This window comes from Podarcis vaucheri (assembly GCF_965113315.1).
Source record: "Podarcis vaucheri genome assembly, chromosome: 10".
Classification (NCBI taxonomy): domain Eukaryota; kingdom Metazoa; phylum Chordata; class Lepidosauria; order Squamata; family Lacertidae; genus Podarcis; species Podarcis vaucheri.
In genome coordinates, this window is record NC_138748.1 from 55,551,405 (window position 1) to 55,564,316 (window position 12,912).

At 46.3% G+C, this 12,912-nt stretch overlaps 1 protein-coding gene across 2 annotated transcripts in view; it reads right to left on the reverse strand.

Moving 5' to 3' along the window:
- Positions 1–12,912, reverse strand: part of WASHC1 (WASH complex subunit 1) — a 68,491-nt gene that overhangs the window by 9,344 nt on the left and 46,235 nt on the right. For both annotated transcript variants that reach the window (XM_082240566.1, XM_082240565.1), the window contains exons 3-5: positions 7,139–7,250; positions 4,692–4,838; positions 948–1,084 (exon numbers count right to left, since the gene is read on the reverse strand). In XM_082240566.1, the coding sequence (XP_082096692.1) occupies positions 948–1,084; positions 4,692–4,838; positions 7,139–7,250 (396 nt within the window). The remainder of the gene's footprint in view (positions 1–947; positions 1,085–4,691; positions 4,839–7,138; positions 7,251–12,912) is intronic.

Below are 12,912 nucleotides of genomic sequence, written 5' to 3' on the forward strand. Positions count from 1 at the left end.
ATGGGTGGGTTACACAGGGAGAAACAGGACTAAGGGATTCTCAGGTGTGGCTGCTTCAGAAATAAAACAAGTTCAGCGGGTGTGATGCAGCTCTGCCTTGCCCTAGCCTGTTTCCTTTAAGACAGCCACATTCTCCAGTCCTTCACTATGTCCATTAGAAAAGTCACAGCTCCTCCTGAGAAGCTGACCGTCTACAAGGAAAGCTGGACCACTTGGGCAGAAATCAACACTGAAGCTGCCCAATCTCTTAATTTCCAGAAAGGTGTCGTCTGCACCTTCCTGGCTCTGTGTAGCCTCTCTGACTGGCTACCCTGGAGTCACATGTCAGTCAGGAGCCCATCCAGGCTAAGAGCCCTTACAAATAAAATGCTGCCAACAATCCTGCAACCAGCTGCAGGAGCTGCCATCTTCAGAGATTACAGTGTGCTGTGTTTGTTTGCCTAGTTTAGAATGAATTAGTCCAGTTCAGTGTTTTATTATCTTTTGGACTGCGCACGCTCTCTGCTTCTCCCCCTTCTCTCCACTTTTAAAAAATGCACCTCTTAAATAAACTGCTTAATTGGATTTCTGGGCTGTACTGGTTACTGGGCACACTCAGATGTTGGCTGTCCCTCATGTTGCTTGGACTATTTCAGCTAAAAAAAGGTACGCTACTGGTTTAACGTGTGTGGGAGATCAGAAGGGGTGGCGGGCCAAAGGGACCAGGCAGGAGACTTTGAATTTGGCTGGCAGTCTTCCCAAGAAGACCACTGTAAGGAAGTGAGAATCCTTCATCCCTTGCCATAAGTGAGCAGTGGCAAGAAAAGAAAAAAGGAGGGGAGGTTCATCTGTTGGTAGTGAGCTACCATATTGGGTTGGGGCTGCAGGAGGGTGTCAGCGTCCTTCACAGCAGGTATTTCAGTCCACTTGGGACTAGCAAAAAGCATCAATTAGCAGACAACACTTACAGGTTCTCTGTGGTATTGAAGAGCAGCAGAGAACTCAGAGAACTAATATTCCCAGGGAGGCTTCCGAGACCTTCTTCTGCATCGTCTTCCTGATGGACTTTTGCAGTGACACAAACTGGGAAGTACTTCAGTTTCTCCTGCAAAACAGAAGCAATGCACCTGTCAACAACGTAGACGAGGCGGCGGGTTCTTTGCCCATTTCCCAGGAAATGGGGTGCCATCTCTGTCTCTCAAGCGCATTGCACTGCTTGCCACACTTTCTCTTGGGTTGAGAGGGGTGGGTCAAACAGTATTGCTCCTTCCCTGTGCACTCTGGGGTTGCCTTTGAAAGAGACATTGTTCCAGCTCAGGGAACCCCCTGTGCAGTCCCCGCCAAGGTTGGAGGGCAGGTTTTCCGCCACCCACCCACTGCAACTCTGTCCTCCAAATATAGCACTGCATTCCCCCCTCCCACAAATGCATAGGAATGATTACAGCCAAGTACTTATATGGAAGAGAGGAAGAAGACGTTTCCTCTAACACTTCAAAGGTAAAAAATCAAAACATGCAAGCTGGCCTCCCTATCCTATCTGAGTTCACCATCTCACCTATTCCAAATGGTGCCTGCCATGTCTTCTTTGACTCTGCAGTAGCCTCCCCTGCTCTCTTCCCAAAGCCAAATGGGTGATTTGGAGGTGGGGGGAGGTTAAGGATATAGGGGGGTTGATTGGTTAAAGGCATGTGTAGTTCAGGGTCTTGTTACCAGCATGGAAGACTGTGACCTGAAACCCCGAAAGACGGTTTGCCCCTGCATAGATCTGTTAGATAGCTCAGATAATTTTGGGAATTTTGCCCATGGCACTGCAGCCTTCAGAGTATCACAGGGTGGTGACCCTCAAAATAGACATTTTCCCACCATTGCTCCTGCACTGTGGAATGCTCTTCCCTTTGCTGTACGTTGAGCAGCACAAATCAGTTGCTTCAGATGTCTTGTAAAGACATACCTTTTTGCCCAGGCTCTGTGAGACCCATAAGACTGGACTCTGTTACTATTAAATTCCTGCTTCATCTGTTTTCATAATGTCATTGAACTTGTTTTTATATTGTATTTCTGTTTTATGGTACTGCTTTATTGGAAATATAGCTATATCTCCTCAATAAAACACACTCTCTCTCTCCCTCTGTGTGTGTGTGTGTGTATACACACATATATACCTAGTAGTGCAGCAATAAAACTGCTAGCACATTTGCAAAAAGCTAAGCAGGGTTCCATATGGTTTCAAATTGGATATGGTTGGACTAGATGACTCTCGGGGTCTCTTCTAACTCTATGATGCTATGATATATGGTACACATACACACACACTTTTGAGTAAGAGAGAGAGAGACTCTGTAGATAAACTGAAATACACTGAGAAATGAACATCTTAACATGTTCCAAGGTAAAAGGAAAGGACGAATTGTTATTGGGGAAGGGGTCAATAAACTTCAGAAATAAAACCGTCCCTCTGAGCATTAATATTCATGCATCAACATTTAATTTTTAAGCACCACAGAGTGCTGATGCCTTTGCTAGCAGCATTCCCTGTCCTCGCTTAGTCCTGGAGCAGCGAGTGGTTGCAAAAGCCTCCCTTTGATAAATTTCAATTAGCACTGCATGCCTGCCACTCTGTCTGATGGGTCTTGCTTCGCATCTCTCATGACGGTGTAGCTTCGCTCTTGCCTCCCCGCTACAGCATAGGTGTGATGGGTTCAGCAGGTATTCAAATATCAAATGGAGAATTATACTCCACTGTGGTGCTAGCTCTACAGAGGTCTTCCCAACTCGTACTTTCCGGATTTTAAAACTGGAGCCTTGCACGTGGGAAGCGAAACAGACTAGATTGCCCACCCAGCCCAAAGCAGCAGTGGCTCACTAAAATTCTTGGCAGAGATCTTTCCCCGCCATCTTTGATGTATCATAGTATTTTAATATTCTTTTGGAAGCCGCCCAGAGTGGCTGGGGAAGCCCAGCCAGATGGACGGGGTATAAATAATAAATTATTATTATTTGCTAACTGATACTCTTAACTCAGTGGTGGGGAGTGTTGTTTTTGTTTCATTTCATGAGAATATGTGAGAGTTGAATGGCCATCTTTGTGAGGACTAGCGACATGCTTCCAGATATGCCTGCTATGTGTCCTTCAGAGAGAAGCACACGGCATATTTTATCAGCCTCCCTTTGAAAAATGTCACTGGCAGACTCCAGCTGACTAGCGAGGGCCAGAGGGGAGCAGCTGGGAGCAGCCCTGCCTTTGGGTGGGCTAACAAGCTCTCCGCACACTTCCCATGACTTCCAAGCCCAGTCTGAAATATTCATGTCACTTTTTACTGTGACAGACTCTGCTTCCATTAAACTGCAGGAAAGTTTAAGGCGCTGAATAATTCAAAGGCAGCTTTATTTTTGGGTTCTCTAGGAAGGAGGAAAGAAAGAGTGCGCCCAGAAGCAGTTTATAGTTGATCTCTGGTCTGAAAAAAAGAAGAAGAGCTTTCCCATCTGTTCCAGGTCCCAGAACTGCATGTTAGCCACGTCCGAGGAAGGCAGCATCACATGTTGGCACTCCTCTTGAGGATAAGAACGTTTCCCTGGCTAAAATAAGACCTGTAAAATGATTGGTGAGCTATATTGCTTGCCACTCTCGGGTACTTAACTGGCTGATTCTCCGCAGCCAACAAGGGAATCCCAGAGGGAATCCTAAGAGCCGGAGAAACTGCCAGTTGCATTATAAAACTTACTTGCTAAAAGGAAAAATACTCCAGGTTTGTGGGCACAGACTCTGGTTCAGTAGCTCCAATGTTCTAGCGAGGGCAGAACACTCTGAAATGGAGCTCCTTGTGAACAGGAAGCTCACGTTATGGAGAACACCTTAAGAACTATCCAAAGAACTTCCTAGGCATAAGAATTTGAAAACCTCCAGACCAGAGCCTGGGAGAAGTAGACAATTACCAAGGGAACTGAGAGCTTCTTTCCTCTCTTCTTCCTCAGCCTGTCCCTGTGGGCCCCAAACAACTCAGAAAGCAGTTTGTCCCCCACCTCTGGGTGACACAGTCAGTGTTATTGGTTTCAGAACTCACAGGGTTAAAGAGTTCTGTGGTGACGTCTCTTTCCTGAGGCGTGGTCAGAAACTCTAAAGGGAGTGGTCTGACTCTGAGAGTTTCAGTCTGGTTTCGCTTTTAGCGAAGAGAGGGTGCAAGATGTGTGCTTTGTCACCCGGACAGATGTAAGATCTGGTTTACTTCAAGATTAAAGGCTAACAAGATAAGGAACGCCTGTGTGTGTGAATTTATTACCCACATGCTGCATTTGCTTCACCGCTGTGTTTATCTCTGCTAACGGCAAGAGGCAGAGGCCGGAAGGATTTTTGGATCAGCACGGACAGGCAGCAGAGCTGCGCAGGGAAGCGTGCCTGGACTCCATGTTTGTTTTCCTTGGCACTCAAGGCACTATTGGCCTCTCCGTTTGCCAATAGTCAGTAGGGCACACGGACGCACGTATGTGCATGCATGCACACACACTTGCCACCCTGATTTGGTACCCTGATACAGCAACAGGGGTAGAGAACCCCCCGGTTCTCTGCCATACTTCTGATTCCCTAGGGTTCTCCTAATGCTATTCCTGCCGCCCCAATTAAGGCTTTCATCCACACATCCCAGCCATTCACAATCCAAACCCAAGAAGAGTCCCATCCCTGCGGATACAGGATGCTGCCAAGCTGTCTGCCTCACCTGCAGAGTTTTCTCATCTAATACTCTGTGCTTGCTCTGAATCTTGCGCCTTGGTCGTTTCTGTGCATCCAGGTCCTCAGCACCGGCAAAAATAGAGGAGTACTCTTGCAGCCGCTCGGGAGCAGGGTATTTGGAACTGGAGAACACCTGGGACGACAAACGCAAAGGGAGAAGTAGAACCCGAACAGGAAAAGGGCATGTTGCCTGGACACATGCAATGTGGCGATGGAAAGAGCACATATGGGATCAGTCTGTTAATGCAAAGTTAGGACTCATGAACGGCATTTGGGTGCTTTCAATTCCTTACCAGTGCAATAAACCTACAAGTCATGCTGAGGCACTCTGAGATATGAAATATACTTGCAAAGAAATCACTCCCCCTTTTTGACTCATGTTAAAATGGCTTTTTATTGAGAATTAGAGTACAGTCTCCACTGAGGGGGAAAAGCTCCATTAATTAGTTCATCTTGCCACCTGTGGGTGTCTGGTGCCAAGGTCACTATGCGCAGGAATTAACTGAGCAGCTGCATGGTCAACCTGAACGTACAGCCTCCAGCGATAGAGGGGAGATGCCCCAAGACCCTGATTGGCTAAGCAAAATCTACCCTTCTCTATTAAAATGGTCTCCGACTTTGGTCTGATCGCCCTGGCTCAAAGAAGGGTCGTGAATTGCAACTTCTATGCAGGCCTGGGTGTAGCCTGCTGCCTCAGTGGGGCCCATGACTTTAATGGTTGGTATTAGGGTAAGAGAAGCTGGCTTTGTTATTTCCTCCTCTGCACTCAAATTCCTGAATGCATTTTTGAACCATTAGCCTTTTCTTAAAGGTAAAGGGTAAAGGGACCCCTGACCATTAGGTCCAGTCGCGAACGACTCTGGGGTTGCAGTGCTCATCTCGCTTTATTAGCTGGCGCACAGCTTCTGGGTCATGTGGCCAGCATGACTAAGCCGCTTTTGGAGAACCAGAGCAGCGCACGGAAACGCCATTTACCTCCCCGCCAGAGCGGTACCTATTTATCTACTTGCACTTTGATGTGTTTTCGAACTGCTAGGTTGGCAGGAGCAGGGACCGAGCAACGGGAGCTCACCCTGTCACGGGGATTCGAACCGCCGACCTTCTGATCGGCAAGCCCAAGAGGCTCAGTGGTTTAGACCACAGCGCCACCCGTGTCCTTAGCCTTTTCTTAGTTGTCTTTTATTGGCAGTGGGTTTTATGCTTATACCCTCCTGAATAAAGTATTGCACTTATCCTGCTGTGGCTCTAAATCTGGTACCTGGGTGCTTGGTGTTATGCTGTTGAGTAACTGTGGGCTCGGGGCTCAAAGGACAGCGATTGGTCTGTCTTTTGCCTCTGAGAATCCCAAGGATGTCCAGAAAGAGCCTGAGTTTCCCCTGGCTCAGGCTGGGGGACTAACAGGTGGCAGCAGGTACTACCTGGCAGGGGTGGTTTTTATCCTGGTCATTCAGCATCTCTCTTCCAAGGAACTCCTGAATAGGTGGGGTTGTCTAAGGGCACCCTCCCAGGAGAACCCTTTACAACAATGCACTTAGTGGACTCAAACTCATAGGCATAATATGAGAATGGAGCACTTGCAATGTAACTAGCGAGACCCCTTGTGGGTCAATGTGATTCCAGACGGGGGAAATCAGTTTAAGCCCTGTCTCAGCTAAACAGCTCCCCAGTGACTGTGGGCGAACCCTCATCTCTGACTTCTAACGCTCAAACTCAGCCATTTGCCAATGAAAGAAAGATAGAAATACTGCAAGGCACTTTATGCACTCAGGGAGGAGGAGAAATGCGGCAGAAATAATAAAAGAGAAGAGGACTTTGGAATATTGGAAAGCAGGGGCATCTATTGAGAAACATCCTTTGGGCTCAGTAATGCTCTAGGATTTAATAGGAGAAACTGAATTGGGGAGATTAAAGGCAATAGAATTCCACCCCCACTCCTCCAAAAAGAGAAGAGAGTCTTGCTGCAGATGAGCTTAGAGCTGTGCAGTGCTTCAGCATAAGAGCTCTGAAAAATTCCAAACACCTCGAATTTGTGGTTGTAATGCCCTGCATTTTTCTGCCAGTGAAAACTTCCTCTTCCTCCGACCCAAATCAAAGGATAACTAAAGTCCATAAAGGGGACACTGGTGTTACGTATAGGGCCCCAACTCCCAGCAGCCTCAGCTGGCAAGGGCGATGGTCAGGGATGACGAGAGGTGAGGTCCACCAATATTTGGAGGGCATGACATTGGCTTTCCTTGCATGCGGAATATATTTGGACCATCAGGTCAGGGAAAACATTTCTTCCAGTACAGAGGCCAAGAGCAGGGGGCGAAATCTGGACTGGGCAACTGCAAGAATCCACCAACACCAGATTCCCATATTTAATAAGTTGGGCCCTTTAGTCAAACCAGTGTTAGGGATTTCAGAAGAGTAGCCACAGCAAGCATGCGGTACCTTGATAGCTTTCTTGCTGCCCTTTATCTTCTCGATTTTGGCTTGAGCAAGAGTGACTCTCTCATCAATAGCCCGCAGCTGTGTCCGGCTAGCCTCCACTTGCTGGGAAATCCTAAGAAACAATCCAACGTTCAGACAAAATACTCAACTGTTAAGCCAACAAACCACTTAACTGCTCAGCCACCTACACTTTTCAGACTTTTCCTGTGGCCTCTGAAACCAGCTATTCTTGCTATTTCTGCATTTGTCTGCAGCAGGGGCGGGGAACATTCTACAGGCCGAGGGCCGCATTCCTTTCTGGGCAGCCTTTGGAGGGCCACATGCCGGTGGTGGGTGAGGTCAGAGACAAAAGTGGGCAGACCAACTAATGCAAAATTTACCTTTATACACACATTCACACACCACTCTTTAACCTACGTCTGGAAAAACAAGAGGCGTTATCAGAGTTCAGGCACACATTCTGGCTGGGCAAAGGCCCTTTGAGTGTGAAATTGGGCTAGTGAAGGATGTGGCCTGCAGAGAGTTCCAAGGGCCACACAGAGAGGGCTGGAGGGCCGTATTGGAGTCCTAGGCCTGAGGTTCCCCATCCCTGTGCTACCGTCTGCCAAACATTTTAGCTTTCTTGGATCTCAATGTGGTTGTTTACACTGTCCTCTATAAACCACCTCCAAGATTTGGCAGTGCTGAGTGAGCAGGCGAACACTTTGCTTGTGTTAGATGACAGAAGGATTGAGCAAGCGACAGGGTTGAGGGTCTGACAGTGCTTGGTTTTGTTTTGATGGGAAAATATTAGAATCCAGCTCTGCTGGAGTGGCAATGTAGTGGGCAGGCCAAATAACTAACATTGCTTCATTTTGCACCTTCCTTTACTCCCTCCCCCCATTAAGAAACCTACCCCTCCCACCCAAATTTAATCCTTCCGAGCTTTTCACCAGTGCCAGCAAAATCTCCGCCCGAGGCACATACAAGTGCTCAAACTGCATATAAGATCCCCAAGTCAATAATCCAATTGTTGCTGACTAAGGGAGGTGTACAAAGTGATTGTTACTGCAGCCTTGCTAGGGCAGCAAATTCACAACACATCTGTAGAGAACCTAAAAATAAAACCAAGAAACTGAGGGATACACACTGTTACTTCTGCACTGCATCCTAGAGTAGGCTCTATACTTACAGGTGTGACTATGAACAAGAAATTTTTATTTATTTCTACCATAGTTTGGAACTTTCACTGCTATTTACTGTCATTGAGTATTTGTAATATTTCATAAAATATTGAAACAACAAGAAGAACACTTTGAATTCGAAAGCTGCCTCACAGTGAACAATGGCACCTCCAATAACTTCCACATGAAAAGGAAATAAACTGCACAGCTAAGCATGCCAGCATCATTTTACCTTTTCCTTTTCGAATGAATATGTGCCTTATTCCAAGTCAGACTAGCAGCCCGCCCACCCAAGTTCTATCTACTCTGAATGGAATAGGCTCTCTGTGGCCTTCGGGTCTGATATCTTAAGATCCCTAAACTCAAAACCCAAAGGACTAAACCTGGGATCTTAAATATGCAAAGCACATGCCTTTAAGCCTTTCACATTTTAACTCCTGGGGTAGCTCAATTGGTAGAGCAATGAGACTCATAATCTCAGGGTTGCAGGTTCAAGCCCTGTGTTGGGCAATAGATTCCTGAATTGCAGGGGATTGGACTAAATGACCCCCAGGATTCCTTACAACTCTACCACTCTGTGATTCTATTATTCTTCCTTTCTGTCCTCTTCCCACATGATACTGATATTGTTGCAAGGGTTCTCAATCCACAAAGGAAGCATGTCAACACTCAGAGCACCAGGGCAATGAGTTGTGACCAACTGAAGCTCCATGGGGTTCAAACAGGAATTAAGGATGAAGACAGAGAACATTTTAATAATTGAGAAGTCACCACATCATGCATATGACCACTTGGCAAGCTGGTCACTGGTATTGCCTTCCTCTTCCTGCTCCTTAAATTTCTGATCAGATACAGAAGCTTGCCAAGGTTTCCTTCCCAAGTTGCAAGCCAATGCAGATGAAGATGACTTACTTCCCAAGTGGTTACAGGGAATCACAACCACAGTGTAACAGGATGGCAAAAATTACTTGGCAAACAGTCATCTGCATGCACCCCAATTGTAGTTGGGCTGGTGATCCGCAATGCATTTTATATTCACCTTATACTATATTTAGGGCTTCCTTGACTTAACCAGCTGGAATGCCGTGTTATGTCTCCTCTCTAAGTACAGCCTGAAGTTCTGCTATGAAAAATCAAGGATTCCTTTCAGGTGAGTCTTAAGGACACGTTTAGAAACAGAGAGCGGCAGAGGTCCTTTCTTTAAGAGGCAGATAAAGGTGTGAGTCCAACCTACAGTTCAAACAAACCAACATCTGCCCCTTTTCTCTGAATTGCAAAAGCACTAGAATATAAATCTGTTCAAGGCAGAAGGACAGAGATAGTGTGGTGATGGGGGGAGCACCGATAAGGGTCTCAGATGGCCAGGACTCTGTAGCAGAATGGTAAACAGCAGGCAGCAGCAAACCAGGGGAAACCCACAAACAAGACCCAAGCACAAGAGCACATTTCCCTCCTGTGGTTTCCAGCAACTGGTATTCAGAAGCATTACTGCCTCCAATTGTGAAGCCATTGCTCTGCAGGCAATCTGTCCAGATCTTTGGCAAGAGAGTGATCTCACCCTCCCCAGGTAGCCCGCTGGGTGGGGAGGGAAGGAAGGAAGGAAGGAAGGTCCCCTTTCAATTTAATCCTGAGGGAATGCAACCTTTAACAAGAAAAGATTCCTCGTCCCTGGTTTGATTATTAGAGTATCAACCTAAGACTGGGGAGACCTGGGTCCAAATCCCTACTCAGCCATGAAGCTCACTGGATGACTTCAGGTCAGTCACCATCTCACAGTCAAATGCAAGGATAGGGAATGTGAGGTTCTCTAGATGTTGTTGGACTACAGCTCCCATCATCCCTGACCGCTGGCTATGTTAGCTGAGGCTGACGGGAGCTGGGAGTCCCAACAGGTTCCCCAGTCCCGGCCTAAGAGTTGCTATGAAGGCAAAATATGGAACAGGAAGACAAAAGTGTATGCCACCCTGAGCTCCTTATACAATCATAAAGTTGGAAGGGAGCTTGAGGATCATCTAGTCCAACTCCCTACAATGCAGGGGTATGCAGCTGTTCCATATGGGGATCGAACCGGCAACCTTGGCGTTAAGACTTTGAAAAATTATCCATGTTCAGCTTCCATGGACCGCTGAATACCAGCAGGTAAATAGCAGGGCATGCCCTTGTTGCTGTCATGCCCTTGTTAGCTGGTCCTTCAGAATCACCCAGTTAGCCACTGTTGAAATCAGGATGCTAAGGCTTGATCAGGGTAGTCAACATGGTGGCCTACGGTTGATATGGACTACATCTCTCAGGATGTATCCATTGACCATCCTGTCTGGAGCTGATAGAAGTTAGTTCACAACATCTGCAGGGCAAAACATTGGCTACCCTTGGACTTAAATGGACACTGGATTTGTCTGTTTGGCCTCTTCATAAGCTCCCAATTCTAACCTGTATACAGATGACCAGTGCATTTCCAGAATCTCCATGCTTTGTGGCAACTTTGTCAATCCATACTCTTAATGCATAAGTGAGAGCATAACTTTGTTCATCAGTGATCTTCACAACTATGCAGTGCCTTTTGTCTGATGGGATAAGGCACCGATGCTCTGGTAGCAGCTGTTGCCCCTGGATTTGATGCATGCAGTGATAGAAGAGGGGCCTGAATAAGATAGAGAGGCCATATTAGGAGTTAAAGAGAGTGAACTCCAGTGTGGTTTATAAGGTCTTGGATTCACAGGGCAATACAGGGCTAGGGATGGCTCAGAAATGAAGGTCGGTGTTCGCAATTAATATGTGCCAAACTGCTCGATAAACAAGAGACCAGCCGGCACTAACTGCCTGAGGCAGATAAGTCACCGAAGGGTCATTTGTAATCAGTAGCTGGGTCCTAGGCAGGCACAAATCGACTAACAATAACTCACTCCAATAAAGAGAGGGCCCCCGAAAGAATGGGAGGAGGTTAGGCAATTACAGCTGAGCACCAGAAACGTCAAGGAAAGCTGCGAAGTAGACCTTCCCAGAATACCAAGCAACTCCAATTTCATGTCTCAAGTAGAAAAGTAAATGATCAGTCAAGGAGAAAGAACATTACAGAACGAAATGAGAAATGAACAGCACAAGAGGATAAAACAGCTCAAGTATTAAATGACTGTCCCCCTAAGACCTACTGCATATGTATAGGATAGAGCAGTAAAAGAGGAGGGGGGCAGGCGAAGGGAAAGGTGGTCTGTACAGCTGCCAGCCTTGGGTGCTGAAACCGAACAGTCGCCAGCAGGAATGCCCTGTGGTTTTGCAGGTTGGCAGACGCCAAGCATAGGAGCTCCTGAAGCCCATCTTTCGTACATGCAAAATGGCAGATTAAGGGTGAGCACAAGGCTGAATTCCAGACAGAAACTATTGTGTTCACACAAGGTTTGGGTGGCAACAGTAAAAAGGGGGAATTGAAGTATAGACTCAGCACTGCGGTGGGCAGAGAGGTGTGTGTGCGTGTGTGCGCGCGTATGAGTTCAAGAGTGTGGGGCAGCCACAGCACTACTGGGGTGCAGGGCCAAGAATGAATTTTCATTTCGTTTCATTTGACTTTTAATTTGTATGCCGCCCTTCAATATTGCTATGCACATGGCGACTTACAGCATCAAAATATACCACAAAGAACGCATAGCTTATAATAATCTGATTCAATATAAAAGGTAATAATAAAACCTAACTTTAAAATGAAACGACTTATATCAAATAAAGTAATATTTAATAATCTATTGGAATATAATAATACACTATAAAATTAACTCTCAAAACATCAGCAAATGGTAATTAGAAATTCACTCTTAATAATTACAATACTTACTAAACTATGAATAATAAAAATAACTGCAAGTCCCAATGCATAAAATGCCACAATAGATACAAAACCACATGGAGGATGGAGCAAGCTTGCTTTCTCCTGCTCCAGAGGGTAGGACTGTGGAAAGGAGATTCTGACTAAACAACAGGAAGAACTTTCTGGTGGTAAAATCTGTTTGACAGTGGAATGGACTTCTTCAGAAGTTGCAGGACTCTCCTTCATTGGAAGTTTTTAAGCAGAGGTTGGATGGCCATCTGCCATGGATGCTTCAGCTGTGATTCCTGCAGTGCAGGGGGTCAGACTAAACGACCTTTGGGTGTCCCTTCCCAACTCTAAAATTCTATGATTCTCTCCTTCAAGCATGGTACCAGCCTAGACAACTGTCAGGAGAGAGTTGGAGACATCGGTGCCCTTGAAGAGTGCTGCACATTCAATAAAACCCCCGCACAAAACTTATTCTATACAGTCAATTATTTGCTCATGAAAGCACAGAGGGAAACAGCAGACACTTCCAATTTATGGGTGATCAGGGATGCATTTAAAGACCATTATAAATGCCAATTTTCCCTCAAAAGTTTGAAAGGCAACAAATTATTGCGTGTGTGTTCCCCACAGGAAAGCGAAATAAGTTCAAGTGTTCGGTCACAAGGGGGGAAAAACATCCCAGTCCTACTTGTTTGCCTCTTTCCCCCCTTTCACATTCAAAGCAGCTTCTCCACGTCTTATTTCATGTCTGAGTAAGTGCAATCAAAAACTTGACGGGTAGAATTCCCATGAGGGGAAAACGT